Source organism: Myotis yumanensis, unplaced genomic scaffold (assembly GCF_028538775.1).
Source record: "Myotis yumanensis isolate MYYU_CA2020_CCGP unplaced genomic scaffold, mMyoYum1.0.hap1 SCAF_24, whole genome shotgun sequence".
NCBI lineage: Eukaryota > Metazoa > Chordata > Mammalia > Chiroptera > Vespertilionidae > Myotis > Myotis yumanensis.
Window position 1 is genome coordinate 10,243,624 of NW_027223775.1, and position 19,087 is coordinate 10,262,710.

Here is a 19,087-nt window from a genome sequence, read left to right on the forward strand (position 1 = left end):
CGGCAACCTGAGAAGATGGGGGAAGCTCGTTCCAAAACCCATCTGCACATCTCAGTGCAGGCAGAGGCTTTTATAAGGAGGGAGAGGCCAAACAGAGCAAAGAGGTCAGGGGGCGGGGCTTGGGAAGTTCTCTACATGCCCACAAGCACAGTCCAATCTGATAAGGATCTTGCAAGTGGTCAGGTGTCGGTCCAGTGTTTGTCATCCTAGACTTTGTCCTCCAGGTTCTAAGGTTGAAGGTCATCAAATCTCCAAGAACTGGGAAGGTCAGAGGTCATATCTTGTAAAATGAGTTGCTAGGATTCTTATACAAACATGCTGTTTACCTACAAGATTCATTATTAGTCAGAGTCTGCATTTACAGGAACAATGTGGAAAGAATGGGGAGGTGAGTTGTAATTCTCACTGTGACATGAATGCTGACATGCTTCGTTCTTCTTCAAGGAGTTTCCACCCTTTGAAAAAGTCAAATTGGCCCTGACCGGTTTGGTTCTGTGGATAGAGTGTAGGCCTGCGAACTGAAGGGGCCTGTGTCCGATTCCTGGTCAAAAGCACATGCCCAGTTTGTGGAATTGATCCCCAATGAGGGAGGTGCAGGAGGCAGCCGATCCATGATTGTCTCATCATGGATGTTTCTAACTCTCTCCCTCTCCATTCCTCTATGAAAAAAAAAAATTAAAAACAACTCCCAGCTGAATGACCTGGACTGAGGCAAACTCTTCTCCAATCAGGAAGGAAAGATGCATGGGGTCCTAAGGAAATGTCAGATATCTGCCTGTTGTCATTTAGGAGAAGCAAAATAAAAAGAAAAAAGAAAACAGGGGAGAAAAAAAACATAATTCAAATTTTACCCTCATACAACCCTCGAAGGGATCGAGCCCAAAAGGGTCATGAGACAGAGTGTCTGCAGTGCAACATGTGACACACCTTGAGGCGTGGGCTCTTTTATAAATAAATAAATATATATATATATATATATATATATATATATATATATATATATATTTTTTTATTTTAGAGAGGAAGGGAGAGAGAGATAGAAACATCGATGATGATGAAAGAGCATCATGGACCGGCTGTCTCCTGCACGCCCCCCACTGGGGATCGAGCACACAACCCCGGCCTGTGCCCTTGACTGGAATCAAACCCGGAACCCTTCAGCCCACAGGTGCGCACTCTATCCACTGAGCCATAACAGCTAGGGTCCTAGGTTGTCTTTAAATGACTACTCACCTGGTATGTTAAAGCAAAAAAAATAATAAACTCTTTTAAAACAATGGGCATGCCATCTGAATGGAACAATTGCTAATATTTTTTAAATGATTTTATTGACTGAGATAAGAAGGGAAATAGAGAGGGAGAGAAACATCTAGGATGAGAGAGAATCACGGCTTAGGCTTCTAGCTCTCTGTGCAATAGGATTTATAATTGTGTTTAGCACTAAACAGCCCCAAACAAAGCCCAGCTAACATAAAATTCATCTACCATTGCACCAGCGAGAGGAGGCTGGAGGGGGAGTCGGAGGGAGCCCCAGAAATCAATTTCAGGATATCCATGTTTGCATTAAAGAGAATCAGAGATCGGCAGCCTCCCACGTGCCCTCTACTGGCGATCGACCCTGAAACCTGGGCTTCTAGTAAAAATATATTAAACAGAGGAAGAAAAAGAAAAAGACCTTAAACCTGAAAATATTAGCCCAGCCCTGGTAGACAAGGCTGGAAAACATCAATGGAAAAAGTTTTCATTTCAATGACCAGCGTTCTCATTGTTTGATCTCCTGAGGTTCGTCAACCAATACTACCCTCTCCAAAAAAAGAATGAATGTTTGGGTGAATTCTTGCACCAGTGTGGTGCCACGACCTGGCCTGTGGGGATCAGGAAAAACTTGCTCTCTGAAATCCCCTGAGGGGTCCCAGATTGTGAGAGGGTGCAGGCCAGGCCAAGGCACCCCAATGGTGTCCCATTAGGTCTGGGGAGGAACACGGGAGGTTGGCCAGCTGATGAAGGACCATGGGTGGGCCCCAGGGTGTGTCCAGCATGTCTCACTCAATCCCGATCAGCCAGACCCCAGCAGCAGGCTGACCTACCAATCTGAATGTCTTGTCCCTGGTGGTCAATGCATGTCATAGTGAGCAGTAGAGCAACCTTAGTATATCATTTGCATATTATGCTTTGATTGGTTGAACAGATGACCAGTCGACTGGACCCTTAGCATATTAGGCTTTTATTATATAGAATTGATTTCATACAGGAAGGGAGCGAGAAACATCAATGATGAGAGAGAATCATACATCAGGTGCCTCCTGCACGCCCCCTACAAGGGATCAAGCCCACAACCAGAGCATGTGCCCTTGACCAGAATCGAACATGGGACCTTCCAGAGTCCACAGTCCAACCCTCTATCCACTGAGCCAAACAAGCTAGGGCTCATTGGTTAATTCTTGTCTGTGTCCTGATCAGGAATAGAACCGTAACCTCTGGTTCCTAGGTCATCCCTCAATCACTGAGAAACACCAGCTTGGCTCAAAATGCTTTTATTGATTTGAGAGATGGAGAGAGACAGAGAGACAGAGAAAGAAGAAGAAGAAGACGAAGAAGAAGAAGAAGAAGAAGAAGAAGAAGAAGAAGAAGAAGAAGAAAAGAAAAAGAGAGTGAGAGAGAGAGAGAGACATCAATGTGCCCTCACACCCAGGGGGTGGCAGATAGATTAACAGACCTTAGTAAAAAGGTGAACAGAACTATACACGTCCCACCAGCAGGCCGCAGGACTGGGGCTCAGGTTGACAAGAGCCAGGGACCCATCACGTGTCCTATGAGTCTTCCTTCAGCTCAAGGATCATTTCCTCTACGCCATTCTCCTTGACGTGGTGCATGATGCGCCAGAACCGGCCCATGGAGTCCAGGTACTGGCTGCCAGGGTGGCACGTCCACAACAAAGGCATGGTGCTCGCGGTCAGCGGGCAAGTGGTGAGTGCAATAAGCGCACAGGGGATGTCTTCTTGCCGCAACCGTACTTGCAGGACACCTCCTGTCTCCATGACGTGGTGCAGCCACGTGCGCTGCTTCTCGTCCTGGTACACCGAGGGCCAACGGATCCTCAGGCAGATGGGGTGGGAGTTAAGGTGCGCCTTTGAAGGGAGCTCGGCCATGACCCCTCAGTTGTACCAGGAGCAACAGCCACAGCTTCTAAGAGCCTTTCGCTACTTCCGTCCTGGTATGGAAAGACAGGGGATTGGGTCTCCAAACGCATTTTACCTTGGCTTTAACTTTATGGTTTTTACGGTTGTGTTTGTGGTTGCCTTTGGTTCAAATTTATAAATCTCAACTTTTCTTTCTTTTTTAGCTTTAGATCTCTCTTGTAGAACAAACTGTACTAAACGTACCTAATGGAAAATATGACTTTGTGAACGTAACATGGTCTTATGGAATTTTAAAAACATTTTTTCAATCACAGTCGACATAGAACATTAGGTTCATTTCAGGGGTACACCCCAATGATTAGACATGATATAATGGACTAAGAAATCATGTAATTAATCTCATGCCCATCTGAGACCATACACAGTTATTATAATATTACTAGAGGCTCAGTGCACAAAATATATGTATTCAGGGGGGTCCCTCAGCCAATCCTGGAGCCTCTCCCAGTCCAGGACCCATTGAGGGATGTCCAACTGATGGCTTAGGCCTGTTTTTGTGCTGCTATGGAGGCTCCAGCCACCCCAATGTGCTCGGCAGCTGTGAACCTGGCTTTTGACTGAGTGACGCTCCCGCTGTGGGAGTCAACTGACCACTGGTGGACAGGATCTGCCATGAGCATCTCCCCCGGTGGTCAGTGCGTGTCATAGCATCCAGTTGTTCTGACCTTTTGTGGATTTGCATATTAGCCATTTTATTTTATTGGATTGACTCAATGCTCTACTTTACTGTGCCATGACTATTCTTTTGTGTTTTTTTAATATAGTTTTACTGATTTCAGATAGGAAGGGAGAGGGAAAGAAAGAAAGATCAATGATAACAGAGAATCACCCATTGGTTGCCTCCTGCACGCACCCTACTGGGGACCAAGACTGTAACCCGGGCATGTACCATGACTGGGAATCAAATCCACATCTCCTGGTTCCTAGGTTTAAGCTAAACAACTGAGCCAGGCCAGCCGGGCTCTTTTCTTTTCTTCTTTTCTTTTTTTTTTCTTTCCATTTCTTTTATTTTCTTTTTTTCTTAATTAAAACTTTGTAGTTGGTTCAACTTTTCTTTTCGTCCTGACACACCACCTTTTTTCTAATCATCTCAGAGGGAACTCACAAACCATGGAACAACCCACCCTGTGCAAATAATATGTAAATAATATGCTTTACCTTTTACAGCTGGCAGAGGAACAAATCTAACGACAGCGTCCAGGTGGGCTTCTTAACAGCTGTCTTGCTTCTCAAGTGCTGGTGAGAGGGACAAGACCAAATATTCAGGGACTGACAGACAAGACCAAATATTCAGGGACTGGGATACCTGATTGGGCCACCAGGAAGCAAATTTACAGGTGAAAGAGCACGTAGGATTCCTGAGGTCTCATAACATCATTTATAGAATGATCTCTCCCTTCCCCAAACCTCAGCCATGCTCTTGGCAAGAGCTGTATGGTTTTGCTGCTAAACTCACTTCAGTCCACATAGTCCATATTCCTCCCTCAGATCAGACTCTATCCCCAATCCTTCCTCCTTCTCCTCCCATCCATCTTTTTCTAGCCTGTTCTTCTTGCTCTGAAGGCAAAGCACCATTCTTTGCTCCTTTCCTCTGTGACTGGTCTCTGCTTCCCACTGTCAACTGCAGAAGAAAGAACTTGGCCATGATACACATATTCCCAGGAGTCCATGTACCAGGAATGTGTCCAGAAAAAACAAGGTACCACTGACTCACACCCCAGAAACCAGTTCTGTGATACAGGTGGTGGTGAAGTAGGAAAGAGGTTTATTCAGGTGCCGGCAACCTGAGAAGATGGGGAAAGCTCGTTCCAAAACCCATGTGCACATCTCAGTGCAGGCAGAGGCTTTTATAAGGAGGGAGAGGCCAAACAGAGCAAAGAGGTCAGGGGGCGGGGCTTGAGTAGTTCTCTACGTGCCCACAGGCACAGTCCAATCTGATAAGGATCTTGCAAGTGGTCAGGTGTCTGTCCAGTGTGCGTCATCCTAGACTATGTCCTCCTGGTTCTAGGTCATCAAACCTCCTAGAACTGGGAAGGTCAGAGTTCATATCTTGTAAATTTAGTTCCTAGGATTCTTATACAAACAGGCTGTTTACCAACAAGCTTCATTATTAGTCAGAGTCCACATTTACAGGTACAATGTGGAAAGAATGGTGAGGTAAGTTGTAATACCCATGAATTACATGAATTCATGTAATTACTGTGACATGAATGCTGAGATGCTTCGTTTTTCTTCAAGGCGTTTCCACCCTTTGAAAAAGTCAAATAGGCGGTAGCCGGATTGGCTCATTTGATAGAGTGTCAGCCTTAGAATTGAAGGGTCTCGGGTTTGTTTCCCGATCATGGACACATGCCCAGGTTGGGCTTGATTCACAGTGAGGGACATTCAGGAGGTGCCCGATCCATGATTCTATCATCATGGATGTTTTAACTCTCTCCCTATCTCTTTGTCTCTGAAATCAATAAAAATATATATGAAAAAAAAGGCCAACGCTCTATCAACTGATCCAAACCACCTGGGTCGCAAGGTCGTCTTTAAATGACTACCCACATGGTATGTGAAACCAAAAAAAATAATAAACTATTTTAGAACAGTGTGCATGTCATCTGAATGCAACACTTCCTTAATATTTTTTAAATGTTTTTATTGACTCAGAGAGGAAGTAAAAGCGAGAGGGAGAGAAACATCCATGATGAGAGAGAATCCTGGATCTGCGGCCTCACACACGCCCCCTACTGGGGATCGAGCGCGCAACCCAGTCATGTGACCTTGACCGGAAATTGAACCATGACCTCCTGGTTGAGAGGTCGACACTCAGCCACTGAACGATGCCAACTCGGCTCGAAGTGCATTATTTTGAATATGAGAAACAAACCTTAGAAACACATCCCTCACGCTACCCAGTCCTCAGCCTTACAGGTCTCAATTTGCATTTGCAAACACTTTCCTGTCAGAGGAGAATTTAATCAGCAGTCAGGGATATCTTTAATGCAACCATGGATGTCCTGAAATTGATTTCTGTGGCTCCCTCCAGCTCCCTCTCCAGCTGCCTCTCTCTGGTGTGATGCTACATGAATTTTATATAGCTGGGATTTGTTTGGGGCTGTTTAGTGCTAAACACAACTAAAAACCCAAATGCATCCAGAGCTAGATGCTAAAGCCATACACAGAGCCAGCTGAAGACTTCAGGAGATGAGTGTTTCTCTGTGGTTGAGGTATGACCTATGAACCGGGAGGTCACTGTTCGATTCCTGGTCAGAGCAGAGACAATAATTAACAAATGAGCCCAGGCTTGTTTAGCACAGTGGATAGAGGGTTGGACTGTGGACTCTGGAAGGACTCAGGTTTGATTCTGGTCAAGGGCACATGCTCTGGACCAAAATGATTTTATGGGCATGAAACACCCATAATCCCCCAAACAGTCGTTCTGTTTTTGGAGAGGGTAGTATTGGTTGATGAACGTCAGAATATCAAACAATGAGAACGCTGGTCATTGAAATGAAAACTATTTCCAGTGATGTCTTCGAACCTTTTCTACCAGGACTGGGCTAATATTTTTAGGCTTAAGGTCTTTTTCTATTTCTTTCTCTATTTACTATATTTTTACTAGTGGCCCGGTGCATGAATTCATGTACCAGTGTGATGCCTCGGCCTGGCCTGCGGGGATGAGCCGAAACTGGCTCTCTGACATCCTCCGAGGGGTCCCAGATTACCAGAGAGCTCATGCCAGGTCAAGGGACCCCACCGGTGCACCATTAGGTGTGGGGAAGGACATGGGAGGTTGGCCAGCCAGGGAGGGACCATGGGAGGGCTCCAGGGCATGGCCAGACCATCTCACACTCTCCCGATCAGCCAGACCCCAGCAGCAAGCTGACCTACCAGTCTTAACGTCTTGTCCCTGGTGATCAATGCATGTCATAGTGAGCAGTTGAGCAACCTTCACATATCATTTGCATATTATGCTATGATTGGTTGAACAGGTGACCTGTCGACAAAACACTTAGCATATGAGGCTTTTATTATATAGGATTGATTTCATACAGGAAGTTAGCAAGAAACATCAATGATGAGAGAGAATCATACATCGTGTGCCTCCTGCATGCCCCTACTGGGGATAGAGCTCACAACCAGAGCATGTGCCCTTGACCAGAATCAAACCTGGGTCCTTCCAGAGTCCACAGTCCAACCCTCTATCCACTGTGCTAAACAAGCCTGGGCTCATTCGTTAATTATTGTCTCTGCCCTGACCAGGAATCGAACAGTGACCTCCGGGTCCATAGGTCGTCCCTCAACCACAGAGAAACACCAGCTTGGACCAAAATGATTTTATTGATTTGAGAGAGGGGGAGAGAGACAGGGAGACAAAGAGACAGAGAGGGAGAAAGGAGAAGAATAAGAACAAGAACAAGAAGAAAGAGAGAGAGAGAGAGAGAGAGAGAGAGAGAGAGAGAGACATCAATGTGCCCTCGCACCCATGGGTAGCAGATAGAACAACAGAGCTTAGTAAAAAGGTGCACAGAACTATACACGTCCCACCAGCGGGCCAGCAGGACTGAGGCTCAGGTTGGCAAGAGCCAGGGACCCCATCACGTGTCCTAAGAGTTGTCCATCAACTGAAGAATCATTTCCTCCATGTCATCCTCCTTGATATGGTGCACGATGAGCCAGAACCGGCCCCTGGAGTCCACGTACAGGCTGGAGCTGCCAGGGAGGAGCGTCCACCTCAAAGGCATGGTGCTCGAGGTCAGCTGCTTGTGTTGAGTGCGAAAGACCCACTTTGGATGTCGTACTGCCACATCTGTACTTGCAGGACACCTCCTGTGTCCATGACAATATGCACACACGTGTGCTGGTTCTCATCCTCATACACCAAGGGCCCACGGATCCTCAGGCAGATAGGGTGAGAGGTGAGGTGCACCTTTGACCGGAGCTTGGCCATGACCCCTCCGTGGTCCAAGGAGCAACAGCCACAGCTTCTCAGAGCCTCTCACTACTTCGTTCCTGGTATCGAAAGACAGAGGATGGGTTCTTCAAATGCATTTTACCTCGGCTTTTCTCTTTATGCTTTCTACTGTTGTGTTTGTGGTTGCCTTTGGTTTATTTTGCAAATTTATAAATCTCAACTTTTCTTTCTCTTTAGCTTTAGATCTCTCTTCTCAAACAACCTGTACAAAACGTACTTCATGTAAAATATGATTCTATGAAGGTAACAGGGTCCTATGGAATTTTAAAAACATTTTTTACATGACAGTTAACATAGAACATTAGGTTCATTTCAGGGGTACACCCCAATGATTAGACAATATATAATGGACTAAGAAATCATGCAATTAATCTCATACCCATCTGACACCATACACAGTTATCATATTACTAGAGGCTAAGTGCACAAAATTTATGCACTCTGGGGGGTCCCTCAACCAACCCTGGGGCCTCTCCAGTCTGGTTCCCCTTGAGGGATGTCCAACTGATGGATTAGTCCCGCTTTAGTACTGCTGTAGAGGCTCCCATATCCCTCTGTGCTCTGCAGCTGTGAGCCTGGCTTTTGGCTGAGCGGTGATCCCCCTGTGGGAGTGCTCTCACCACCGATGGAAAGCTCCTGGCATGAGCATCTGCTCCTGGTGGTCAGTGTGTGTCATAGCAACCAGTTGTTCTGCCATTTGTTCGATTTGCATATTAGCCTTTTATTATATAGAATTGCATTGACTCAATGCACTTCTTTAATGTTCCATGACTATTCTTTCGTTTTTTTCACATAGTTTTACTGATTTCAGAGAAGAAGGGAGAGGGAGAGAAAAAATGTTCAATGATGACAGAGAATCACTGATTGGTTCCCTCCTGCATGCCCCCTACAGGGGATCATGACTGTAACCCGGGCATGTGCCATGACTGGGAATCAAATCGACATCTCCTTGTTCCCAGGTTCAAGTTCACAACTGAGCCATGCCAGCCAGACTCTTTTCTATTCTATTCTATTCTATTCTATTCTATTCTATTCTATTCTATTCTATTCTTTTGTTTTCTTTCCTCTTCTTTTCTTTTCTTTTTTTCTAAATTAAATCTTTGTAGTTTGTTCAACTTTTCTTTTTCTCCTGACACCACCAACTTCTTTCTGATCATCTCAGAGGGAACTCACAAACCATAGAACAACTCACCCCATGCAAATTATATGCAAATACTATGCTTTACCTTTCACAGCTGGTAGAGGAACAAAGCTAACGTCAGCATCGGGTGGGCTTCTTAACAGCGGTCTTGCTTCAAAGGTGCTGGTGAGAGAGGCAAGACCAAAACATTCAGGAAAAGACAGAGACCTGGGATAGCTGATTGAGCAAACAGGAAGCAAAGAGACAGGTGAAACAGAAAGTAGGATTCCTGAGGTCTCATCATGTCGCTTGTCGAATGATCTACCCTCTGCTGAAACCACTGTCACAGTCTTGGGAAGAGCTGTATGGTTTTGTTGCTAATCTCACTTCAGTCCACAAAGTCCAAATTCCTCCCTCAGATCAGACTCCATCCTCAAACCTTCCTCCTCCTCCTGCTCCTTCTCCTCCCATCCACGTTTTTCTTACCTGTTCTTCTTGCTCTAAAGGCAAAGCACCATTCTTTGCTCCTTTCCTCTGTGACCCTTCTCTGCTTCCCCCTGTCACCTGCAGAAGAAAGAAGATGACCATGATACACCTGTTCCAGGGAGTCCATGTACCGGGAATGTGTCCAGAAAATCGTTTCCCCTGACTCACACCCCAGAATCCAGTCCTTTGAGATATGTGGTGGTGAGGAAGGAAAGAGGTTTATTCAGGTGCTGGCACACTGAGAAGATGGAGGATGGTTGTCCCAAAACCCATCTGAAGATCTCAATGCAGGCAGAGGCTTTTATAAGGAGGGAGAGGCCAAACGGAGAAAAGAGGTCAGCAGGCATGGCTTGAGAATTTCTCTACGTGCTGACAGGCACAGTCTAATCTGATTAGGATATTGCAAGTGGTCAGGTGTTGGTCCAGTGTGAGTCATCCTAGCCTCTCTCCTCCTGGTTCTAAGGTTGAAGGTCAACAAATCTCCCAGAACTGGGAAGGTCAGAGTTCATAACTTCTAAAATTAGTTCCTAGGATTCTTATACAAAGATGCTGTTTACCTACAAGCGTCATTATTAGTCAGAGTATGCATTTACAGGAAAAATGTGGTAAGGATGGTGAGGTGAGTTGTAATTGCCACTGTGACATGAATGCTGAGATGCTTCGTTCTTCTTCAAGGCATTTGCACCCATTTATAAAAGTTAAATTGGCCCTGGCCAGGTTGGCTAAGTGGATAGAGTGTTGGCAGGCAAACAGAAGGGTCCCAGGTTCGATTCCTGATCAAGGGCACATGCCCATGTTGTGGGTTTGATCCCCAATGAGGGACTTTCAGGAGGCAGCCGATCCATGATTCTCTCATCATGGCTGTTTCTAACTCTCTCCCTCTTCTTCCTCTCTGAGATCAATAAAAATATATTTGAAAAAAAAGGCCAACCCACTACCCACTGAGCCAAAACCTTCTCGGGCACTAGGTCATCTTTAAATGACTACCCACCTGGGATGTTAAACCAAACAAATAATAAACTATTTTAAAACAATGTTCATGCCATCTGAATGCAACAATTACTAATATTTTTTTAAATTATTTTATTGACTCAGGTAGGAAGGGAAATTGAGAGGGAGAAACATCCATGATGAAAGAGAATCAGGGATTGGCCACATCCCACACGCCCCCTACTGGCTATGAGCACTGGCTTGGGCCCTTGACCGGGAATCGAACCATGACCTCCTGGTTGATAGGTCGATGCTAAACCACTGAGCCACGCCGACTGGGCCAGAAGTGCAATAATTTGAATATGAGAAATGCAACTTGGAAAAACGTCCCTCACGCTCCCCAGTCCTCAGCCTTAAAGGTGTCAATTTGCATTTGCAAACACTTTCCTGCAAGAGGAAAATTTAATCAGCAGTCAGTGATCTCTTTAATGCAACCATGGATGCCCTGAAATTGATTTCTGGGGCTCCCCCAGGCTTCCTCTGGACCCGCCTATCTCTGGTGCGATGGTACATTAATTTTATAATTGCTGGGCTTTGTTTGGGGCTCTTTAGTGCTAAACACAATTAAAAACCCAAATGCATCCAAAGCTAGACGCTAAAGCCACACACAGAGCCGGTTCGAGCCTTCAGGAGATGAGGCCTGGCTTCCTCGGAATTCCTGACTGGAAAGAGATGATCAGCATAAAACACCTGTAATCCCCCAAACATTCATGTTTTTTTTTTGTTTGTTTTGTTTTTTATTTGGAGAGGGTAGTATCTGTTGACGAACCTCAGGAGTTCAAACAATGAGAACGCTGGTCATTGAAATGAAAAGTATTTCCAGTGATGTCTTCGAACCTTGTCTACCGGGCCTTGGCTAATATATTCAGGCTTAAGGTCTTTTTCTTTGTCTTTTTCTGTTTAATATATTTTTACTAGAGGGCCGGTGCACGAATTCATGCACCAGTGTGGTGCCTTGGCCTGGCCTGCGGGGATCGGCCGAAACCGGCTCTCTGACATCCCTCGAGGGGTCCCAGATAACAAGAGGGCACAGGCCAGGCCAAGGGATCCCACCGTTGCATGATCGGCGCTGGGGTGGGATGTCGGAGGTTGGCCAGCTGGGGCAGGACCATGGGAGGGCTCTAGGGTGTGTCCAGCATGTCTCACTCAGTCCAGACCAGCCAGAACCCAGCAGCAAGCTGACCTACCAGTCTGAATGTCTGGTCCCTGGTGGTCAATGCATGTCATAGTGAGCAGTTGAGTAACCTCTGTATATCATTTGCATATTATGCTTTGATTGGTTGAACAGATGAACAGTTGACTGGACACTTAGCATATTACGGTTTTATTATATAGCATTGATTTCATACAGGAAGGGAGCGAAAAACTTCAATGATGAGAGAGAATCATACATCGGTTGCCTCCTGCACACCCCCTACTGGTGATGGAGCCCACAACCAGAGTATGTGCCCTAGAGCAGAATCGAACCTGGGACCTTCCAGAGTCCACAGTCCAACCCTCTATCCACTGAGCCAAGCAAGCGAGGGCTCATTGGTTAATTCTTGTCTGTGCCCTGACCAGGAATCGAACCGTGACCTCCGGGTTCATAGGTTGACCCTCAACCACTGAGAAACACCAGCTGGGATCAAAATGGTTTTCTTGATTTGAGAGAGAGGGAGAGAGACAGAGAGAGACAGAAGGACAGAGAGACAAAGAGAAAGGAGAAGAACAAGAACAAGAAGAAGAAGAAAGAGAGCGAGATATAGAAAGAGAGAGACAGAGAGAGAGAGAGATCAATGTGCCCTTGCACCCAGGGGGGGCAGGTACAACAACAGAGCTTATTAAGAAGGTGAACAGAACTATACATATCCCATCGGCAGGCCAGCAGGACTGGGGCTCAGGTTGACAAGAGCCAGTGACCCCATCACTTGACCTATGAGTGGTCCATCAGCTCAAGGATCATTTCCTCCATGTCATCCTCCTTGACATGGTGCACGATGCGCCAGAACCGGCCCATGGAGTCCACGTACAGGCTGCCAAGGAGGAGCGTCCACAGCAAAGGCATGGAGCTCGAGGTCAGCGGGCTTGTGGTGAGTGCGATATTCCCAGTGGGAATGTCTTCCTGACACAACCGTACTTGCAGGTCACCTCCTGTGTCCATGACGACATGCAGCCACGTGCGCTGGTTCTCGTCCTCATACACCGAGGGCCCACGGATCCTCAGGCAGATGGGGGGCGAGGTGAGGTGCACATTCGATGGGAGCTCGGCCATGACCCCTCAGTGGTACAAGGAGCAAGAGCTAAAGTTCTCAGAGCCTCTCGCTACTTCCGTCCTGGTATCGAAAGACAGAAGATGGTATCTCCAAACGCATTTCACCTCGGCTTTTATCTTTATGGTTTTTACAGTTGTGTTTGTGGATGTCTTTGGTTTACTTTGCAAATTTATATATCTCAACTTTTTTTCTTTTTAGTTTTAGATCTCTCTTCTCAAACTACATGTACAAAACGTACTTCATGTTTAATATGACTCTATGAAGGTAACATGGTCCTATGGAATTTTAAATCATTTTTTAAATGACAGTTAACATAGAACATTAGGTTCATTTCAGGGGTACACTCCAATCATTAGACATTAGATAATGTTCTAAGAATCATGCAATTAATCTCATACCCACCTGACATCATACACAGTTATAATATTACTAGAGGCTAAGTGCACAAAATCTATGCACTCAGGGGGCTACCTCAGCCAACCCTGCAGCTTCTCCCAATCTGGGACCCCTTGAGGGATGTCCAACTGACGGCTTTGGCCCGCTTTAGTGCTGCCGTGGAGGCTCCCACCAACCCTTGTGCTTGTTAGCTGTGAGCCTGACTTTTGGCTGAGCGGTGCTCCCCCTGTGGGAGTGCATTGACCACCAGTGGACAGCTTCTGCCATGAGTATCTGCCCCCGGTGGTCAGTGTGTGTCATAGCGACCAGTTGTTCTGCCATTTGGTCGATTTGCATATTAGCCTTTTATTATATAGGATTGACTCAATGCTCTACTTTACTGTGCCATGACTATTCTTTCATTTTTTTCATATAATTTTACTGATTTCAGGGAGGAAGGGAGAGGGAGAGAAAGAGAAAGATCAATGATGACAGAGAATCATGGATTGGTTGACTCCAGCATGCCCTCTACTGGGGATCAAGACTGTAACCCGGGCTTTTGCCATGACTGGAAATCTAATCGACATCTCCTGGTTTCTAGGATTAAGCTAACCATCTGAGCCATGCCAGCCGGGTTCTTTTCATTTCTTTTCTTTTTTTCTTAATGAAAACTTTTTAGTTGGTTCAACTTTTCTTTTTGTCCTGGCAACACCACCTTCTATCGGATCATCTCAGAGAGAACTCACAAACCATAGAACAGCCCACCCCGTGTAAATAATATGCTTTACCTTTAACAGCTGGCAGAGGAACAAAGCTAACGTCAGTGTCCAGTTGGGCTTCTTACCAGCGGTCTTGCTTCTCAGGTGCTGGTGAGAGAGGCAAGACCAAAATATTCAGGGAGAGACAGAAACCAATAGTACCTGAACGGACAAACAGGAAGCAAAGTGACAGGTGAAACAGCAAGTAGGATTCCTGAGGTCTCATAACATCAGTTATAGAATGATCTCTACCTTCCCCAAACCTCAGCAATGCTCTTGACAACAGCTTTGTGGTTTTGCTGCTAAACTCACTTCAGGCCACAAAGTCCAAATTCCTCCCTCAGATCAGACTCCATCCCCAATCCTTCCTCTTCCTCCTCCCATCCATCTTTTTCTTATCTGTTCTTCTTCCCCTGAAGGCAAAGCACCATTCTTCGCTCCTTTCCTCTGTTACTGGTCTCTGCTTCGCGCTGTCACCTGCAGAAGAAAGAACATGACCATGATACACATATTCCCAGGAGTCCATGTACCAGGAATGTGTCCAGAAAAAACAAGATACCACTGACTCACACCCCAGAAACCAGTCCCGTGAGACAGATGGTGGTGAGAAAGATAAGAGGTTTATTCAGGTGCTGGCAACCTGAGAAGATCGGGGAAGCTCATCCCAAAACCCATCTGCACATCTCAGTGCATGCAGAGGCTTTTATAAGGAGGGAGAGGCCAAACAGAGCAAAGAGGTCAGGGGGCGGGGCTTGAGAAGTTCTCTACGTGCCCAGAGACACAGACCAATCTGATAAGGACCTTGCAAGTGGTCAGGTGATGGTCCAGTGTTTGTCATCCTAGAATTTGTCCTCCTGGTTCTAAGGTTGAAGGTCAACAAATCTCCCAGAACTTGGAATGTTAGAGTTCATATCTTTTAAAATTAGTTCCTAAGATTCTTATACAAACAGGCTGTTTATCTACATGATTCATTATTAGTCAGAGTCTGCATTTACAGGAACAATGTGGAAAGAATGGTGAGGTGAGTCATAATTCCCAAGTATTCCATGAATTCATGTAATTACTGTGACATGAATGCTGAGATGCTTTGTTCTTCTTCAAGGCGTTTCCATCCTTTGAAAAAGTCAAATAGACCGTAGCCTGTTTGGCTCAGTGGATAGAGTGCTGAAGGGTTCCAGGTTTGATTCCCAGTCAAGGGCACATGCCCAAGTTGTGGGCTTGATTACAAGTGAGGGACTTGCTGAAGGCAGCAGATCCATGATTCTCTCATCATTGATGCTTGTAACGTTCTCCCTCTCCCTTCCTCTCTGAAATCAATGAAAATATATTTGAAAAAAAAGGCCGACACTCTATCCCCTGAGCCAAACCTGTTCGGGCGCTAGGTCGTCTTTAAATGACTACCCACCTGGTATGTGATACCAAAAAAAAAAAAAAAAAAACTATTTTAAAACAATGTGCATTTAATCTGAATGCAACAATTGATTAATATTTTTTTAATGATTTTATTGACTCAGAGAGGAAGGGAAATTGAGAGGGAGAGAAACATCCATGATGAGAGAGAATCACGGATAAGCTGCCTCCCGCTCGCCACCTACTGGCGATCGAGCCCAAAACCCGGGCATGTGCCCTTGACCCGGAATCGAACGATGACCTCCTGGTTGATAGGGCGATGCTCAACCACTGAGCCACACCGGCCGGGCCGGAAGTGCAATATTTGAAATATGAGAAAGCAACTTGGAAACAAGTACATCACGCTCCAGATTCTTCAGCCTTAAAGGTGTCAATTTGCATTTGCAAACACTTTCCTGCAAGAGGAGAATTTAATCAGCAGTCAGTGATCTCTTTAGTGCAACCATGGATGCCCTGAAACTGATTTCTGGGGATCCCCCTGGCTCCCTCTCCAGCTGCCTCTCTGGTGCGATGCTAGATGAATTTTATGATTGCTGGGCTTTGTTTGGGGCTGTTTAGTGCTAAACACAATTAAAAACCCAAATACATCCAGAGCTGGACACTAAAGCCACACACAGAGCCGGTTCTAGCCTTCAGGAGACCAGCTCTGGCATCCCTGGTAATTCTTCAAAGGAAAGAGATCATCAGCATAAGACACCCCTAAACCCCCAAACATTCGTTCTCTTTTTAGAGAGGGTAGTATTCGTTGATGAACCTCAGGAGATCAAGCAATGAGAACGCTGGTCATTGAAATGAAAACTATTATCAGTGATCTCTTGGAGCCTTGTCTACTGGGACTGGGCTAATATTTTCCAGCTTAAAATCTTTTTCTTTTTCTTTTTCTGTTTAATATATTTTTACTAGAGGACCGGTGCACGAATTTGTGCACCAGTGTGGTGCCTTGGCCTGGCCTGCGGGGATCGGCCAAAACTGGCTCTCTGACATCCTCTGAAGGGGTCCCACATTGCTAGAGGGCACAGACCAGGCCAAGGGACCCCACCGGTGCACGATCGGGGCCTGAGTGGGATGTGAGAGGTAGGCCAACTGGGGCAGGACCATTGGAGGGCTCCAGGGTGTGTCCAGTATGTCTCACTCAGTCCAGACCATCCAGACCCCAGCAGCAAGCTGACCTACCAATCTGAATGTCTTCTCCCTGGTGATCAATGCATGTCATAGTGAGCAGTTGAGAAAACTTATTATATCATTTGCATATTATGCTTAGATTGGTTGAACAAATGACCATTCGACTGGACACTTAGCATATTACGCTTTTATTATACAGGATTGATTTCATACAGGAAGGGAGCAGGAAACATCAATGATGAGAGAGAATCATACATCGTGTGCCTCCTGCACGGCCCCTACTGGGGATCGAGCCCACAACCAGAGCATGTGCCCTTGATCAGAATCGAACATGGGACCTTCCAGAGTCCACAGTCCAACCCTCTATCCACTGAGCCAAACATGCTAAGGCTCATTGGTTAATTCTTGCCTGTGCCCTGACCAGGAATCGAACCGTGACCTCAGGGTCAGAGGTCCTTTCTCAACCACTGAGAAAGACCAGCTTGGATGAAAATGCTTTTATTGATTTGAGAGAAGGAGAGAGACAGAGAGAGAGAAAGAAAAGATTAGGAGGAAGAGGAGGAGGAGGAGAAGAAGAAGAAGAAGAAGAAGAAGAAGAACAACAACAACAACAACAACAATAACAACAAGAACATGAAGAAAGAGAGAGAGGAGAGAGAGAGGTAAAGCGAGAGAGAGAGAGAGAGAGAGACATCAATGTGCCCTCGCACCCGGGGGGCGGCAGATAGAATAAAAGAGCTTATTAAAAAGGTGAACATAACTATACACATCCCATCGGCAGGCCAGCAGGTCTGGGGCTCAGGTTGACAAGAGCCAGGGACCCCATCACATGTCCTCCGAGCCTTCCATCAACTCAAGGATCATTTCCTCCACGCCATTCTCCTTGACGTGGTGCACGATGCGCCAGAACTGGTACAAGCCGTCCATGTACTTGTTGCCAGGGTGGAGGTTCCACATCCAAGGCATGGTGCTCGAGGTCAGCAGACTGGTGGTGCGTGTGATATGCCCACTGGGAATGTCTTCCTGGCGCAACCGTACTTGCAGGACACCTTCTGTGTCCAAGAAGAGATGCAGCCATGTGCGCTGGTTCTCATCCTCATACACCGAGGGCCCACGGATCCTCAGGCAGATGGGGTGCGAGGTGAGGTGCACCTTCGATGGGAGCTCGGCCATGACACCTCCGTGGTCCAAGGAGCAACAGCCACAGCTTCTCAGAGCCTCTTGCCACTTTGGTCCTGGTATCAAAAGACAGGGGATCGGGACTCCAAACACATTTGACCTCGGCTTTTATCTTTATGGTTTTTAAGGTTGTGTTTGTGGTTGCCTTTGGCTTATTTTGAAAATTTATAAATCTCAACTTTTCTTTCTTTTTTGGCTTTAGATCTCCCTTCTAGAACAAACTGTACAAAACATACTTGAAGTATAATGTGACTCTGTGAAGGTAACATTGTCCTATAGAATTTTTAAAATATTTTTTAAATGACAGTTGACATACGACCTTAGGTTCATTTCAGGGGTACTCCCCAATGATTAGATATTATATAATGTACTAAGAAATCGTGCAATTAATCTCATAGCCATCTGACACCATACACAGTTATTATAATATTACTAGAGGCTCAGTGTACAAAATTCATGCACTTGGGGGGCGTCCCTCAGTCAGCGCTGTGGCCTCTCGCAGTCCGGGACCCCAGGAGGATGTCCAACTGACGGCTTAGGACAGCTGTAGTGCTGCCGTGGAGGCTCCCACCACCCCCCTGTCATTGGCAGCTGTGAGCCTGGGGTTTGGCTGCACGGTGCTCCCCTTGTGGGAGTGCACTGACCACCTGTGGACAGCTCCTGCCATGAGCATCTGCCCCTGGTAGTCAGTGGGTTTATAGAGATCAGTCGATCTGCCGTATTAGCCATTTGTTATATTGATTGACTAATGCTCTACTTTACTGTGCCATGACTATTCTTTCATTTTTTTCATAAAGTTTTACTTATTTCAGAGAGGAAGGGAGAGGGAGAGAAAGAGAAAGATCAATGATGACAGAGAATCATGGATTGGTTGCCTCCTGCATGCCCCCTACTGGGGATCAAGGCTGTAACCCGGGCATGTGCCATGACTGGGAATCGAATCGACATCTCCTGGTTCCTAGTTTTAAGCTAAACAACGGAGCCAGGCCAGCTAGGCTCTTTTCATTTCTTTTCTTTTTTTCTTAATTAAATCTTTTTAGTTGGTTCAACTTTTCTTTTTGTCCTGACAACAACATCTTCTTTCTGATCATCTCATAGGGAACTCACGAACCATAGAACAACCCACCCCATGCAAATAATATGCTTTACCTTTAACAGCTTGCAGAGGAACAAAGCTAACTTCTGTGTCCAGGTGGGCTTCTTAACAGTGGTCTTCCTTCTTATGTGCTGGT

General features: G+C 46.0%; 2 protein-coding genes and 1 pseudogene across 2 annotated transcripts; all 3 read right to left on the minus strand.

Annotated features, from left to right (window-relative positions):
• Positions 1–2,810: 2,810 nt before the first annotated feature.
• Positions 2,811–3,149, minus strand: LOC139000505 (protein p13 MTCP-1-like). Its single transcript, XM_070402662.1, has one exon. The coding sequence runs from the start codon at positions 3,147–3,149 to the stop codon at positions 2,811–2,813; it is 339 nt and encodes a 112-aa protein (XP_070258763.1).
• A 9,522-nt stretch (positions 3,150–12,671) lies between these two features.
• On the minus strand, positions 12,672–13,010 carry LOC139000506 (protein p13 MTCP-1-like). The gene has a single exon (XM_070402663.1). It carries the CDS (start codon positions 13,008–13,010, stop codon positions 12,672–12,674), a length of 339 nt encoding a protein of 112 aa, XP_070258764.1.
• A 4,491-nt stretch (positions 13,011–17,501) lies between these two features.
• On the minus strand, positions 17,502–17,849 carry LOC139000507 (protein p13 MTCP-1 pseudogene; annotated as a pseudogene).
• Between the last annotated feature and the right edge of the window lie 1,238 nt (positions 17,850–19,087).

What these genes read in the sequence shown, in the direction of transcription:
- LOC139000506 (XM_070402663.1), bottom strand. Translation starts at nt 13,010, where the DNA reads ATGGCCGAGCTCCCATCGAATGTGCACCTCACCTCGCCCCCCATCTGC.
- LOC139000505 (XM_070402662.1), bottom strand. Translation starts at nt 3,149, where the DNA reads ATGGCCGAGCTCCCTTCAAAGGCGCACCTTAACTCCCACCCCATCTGC.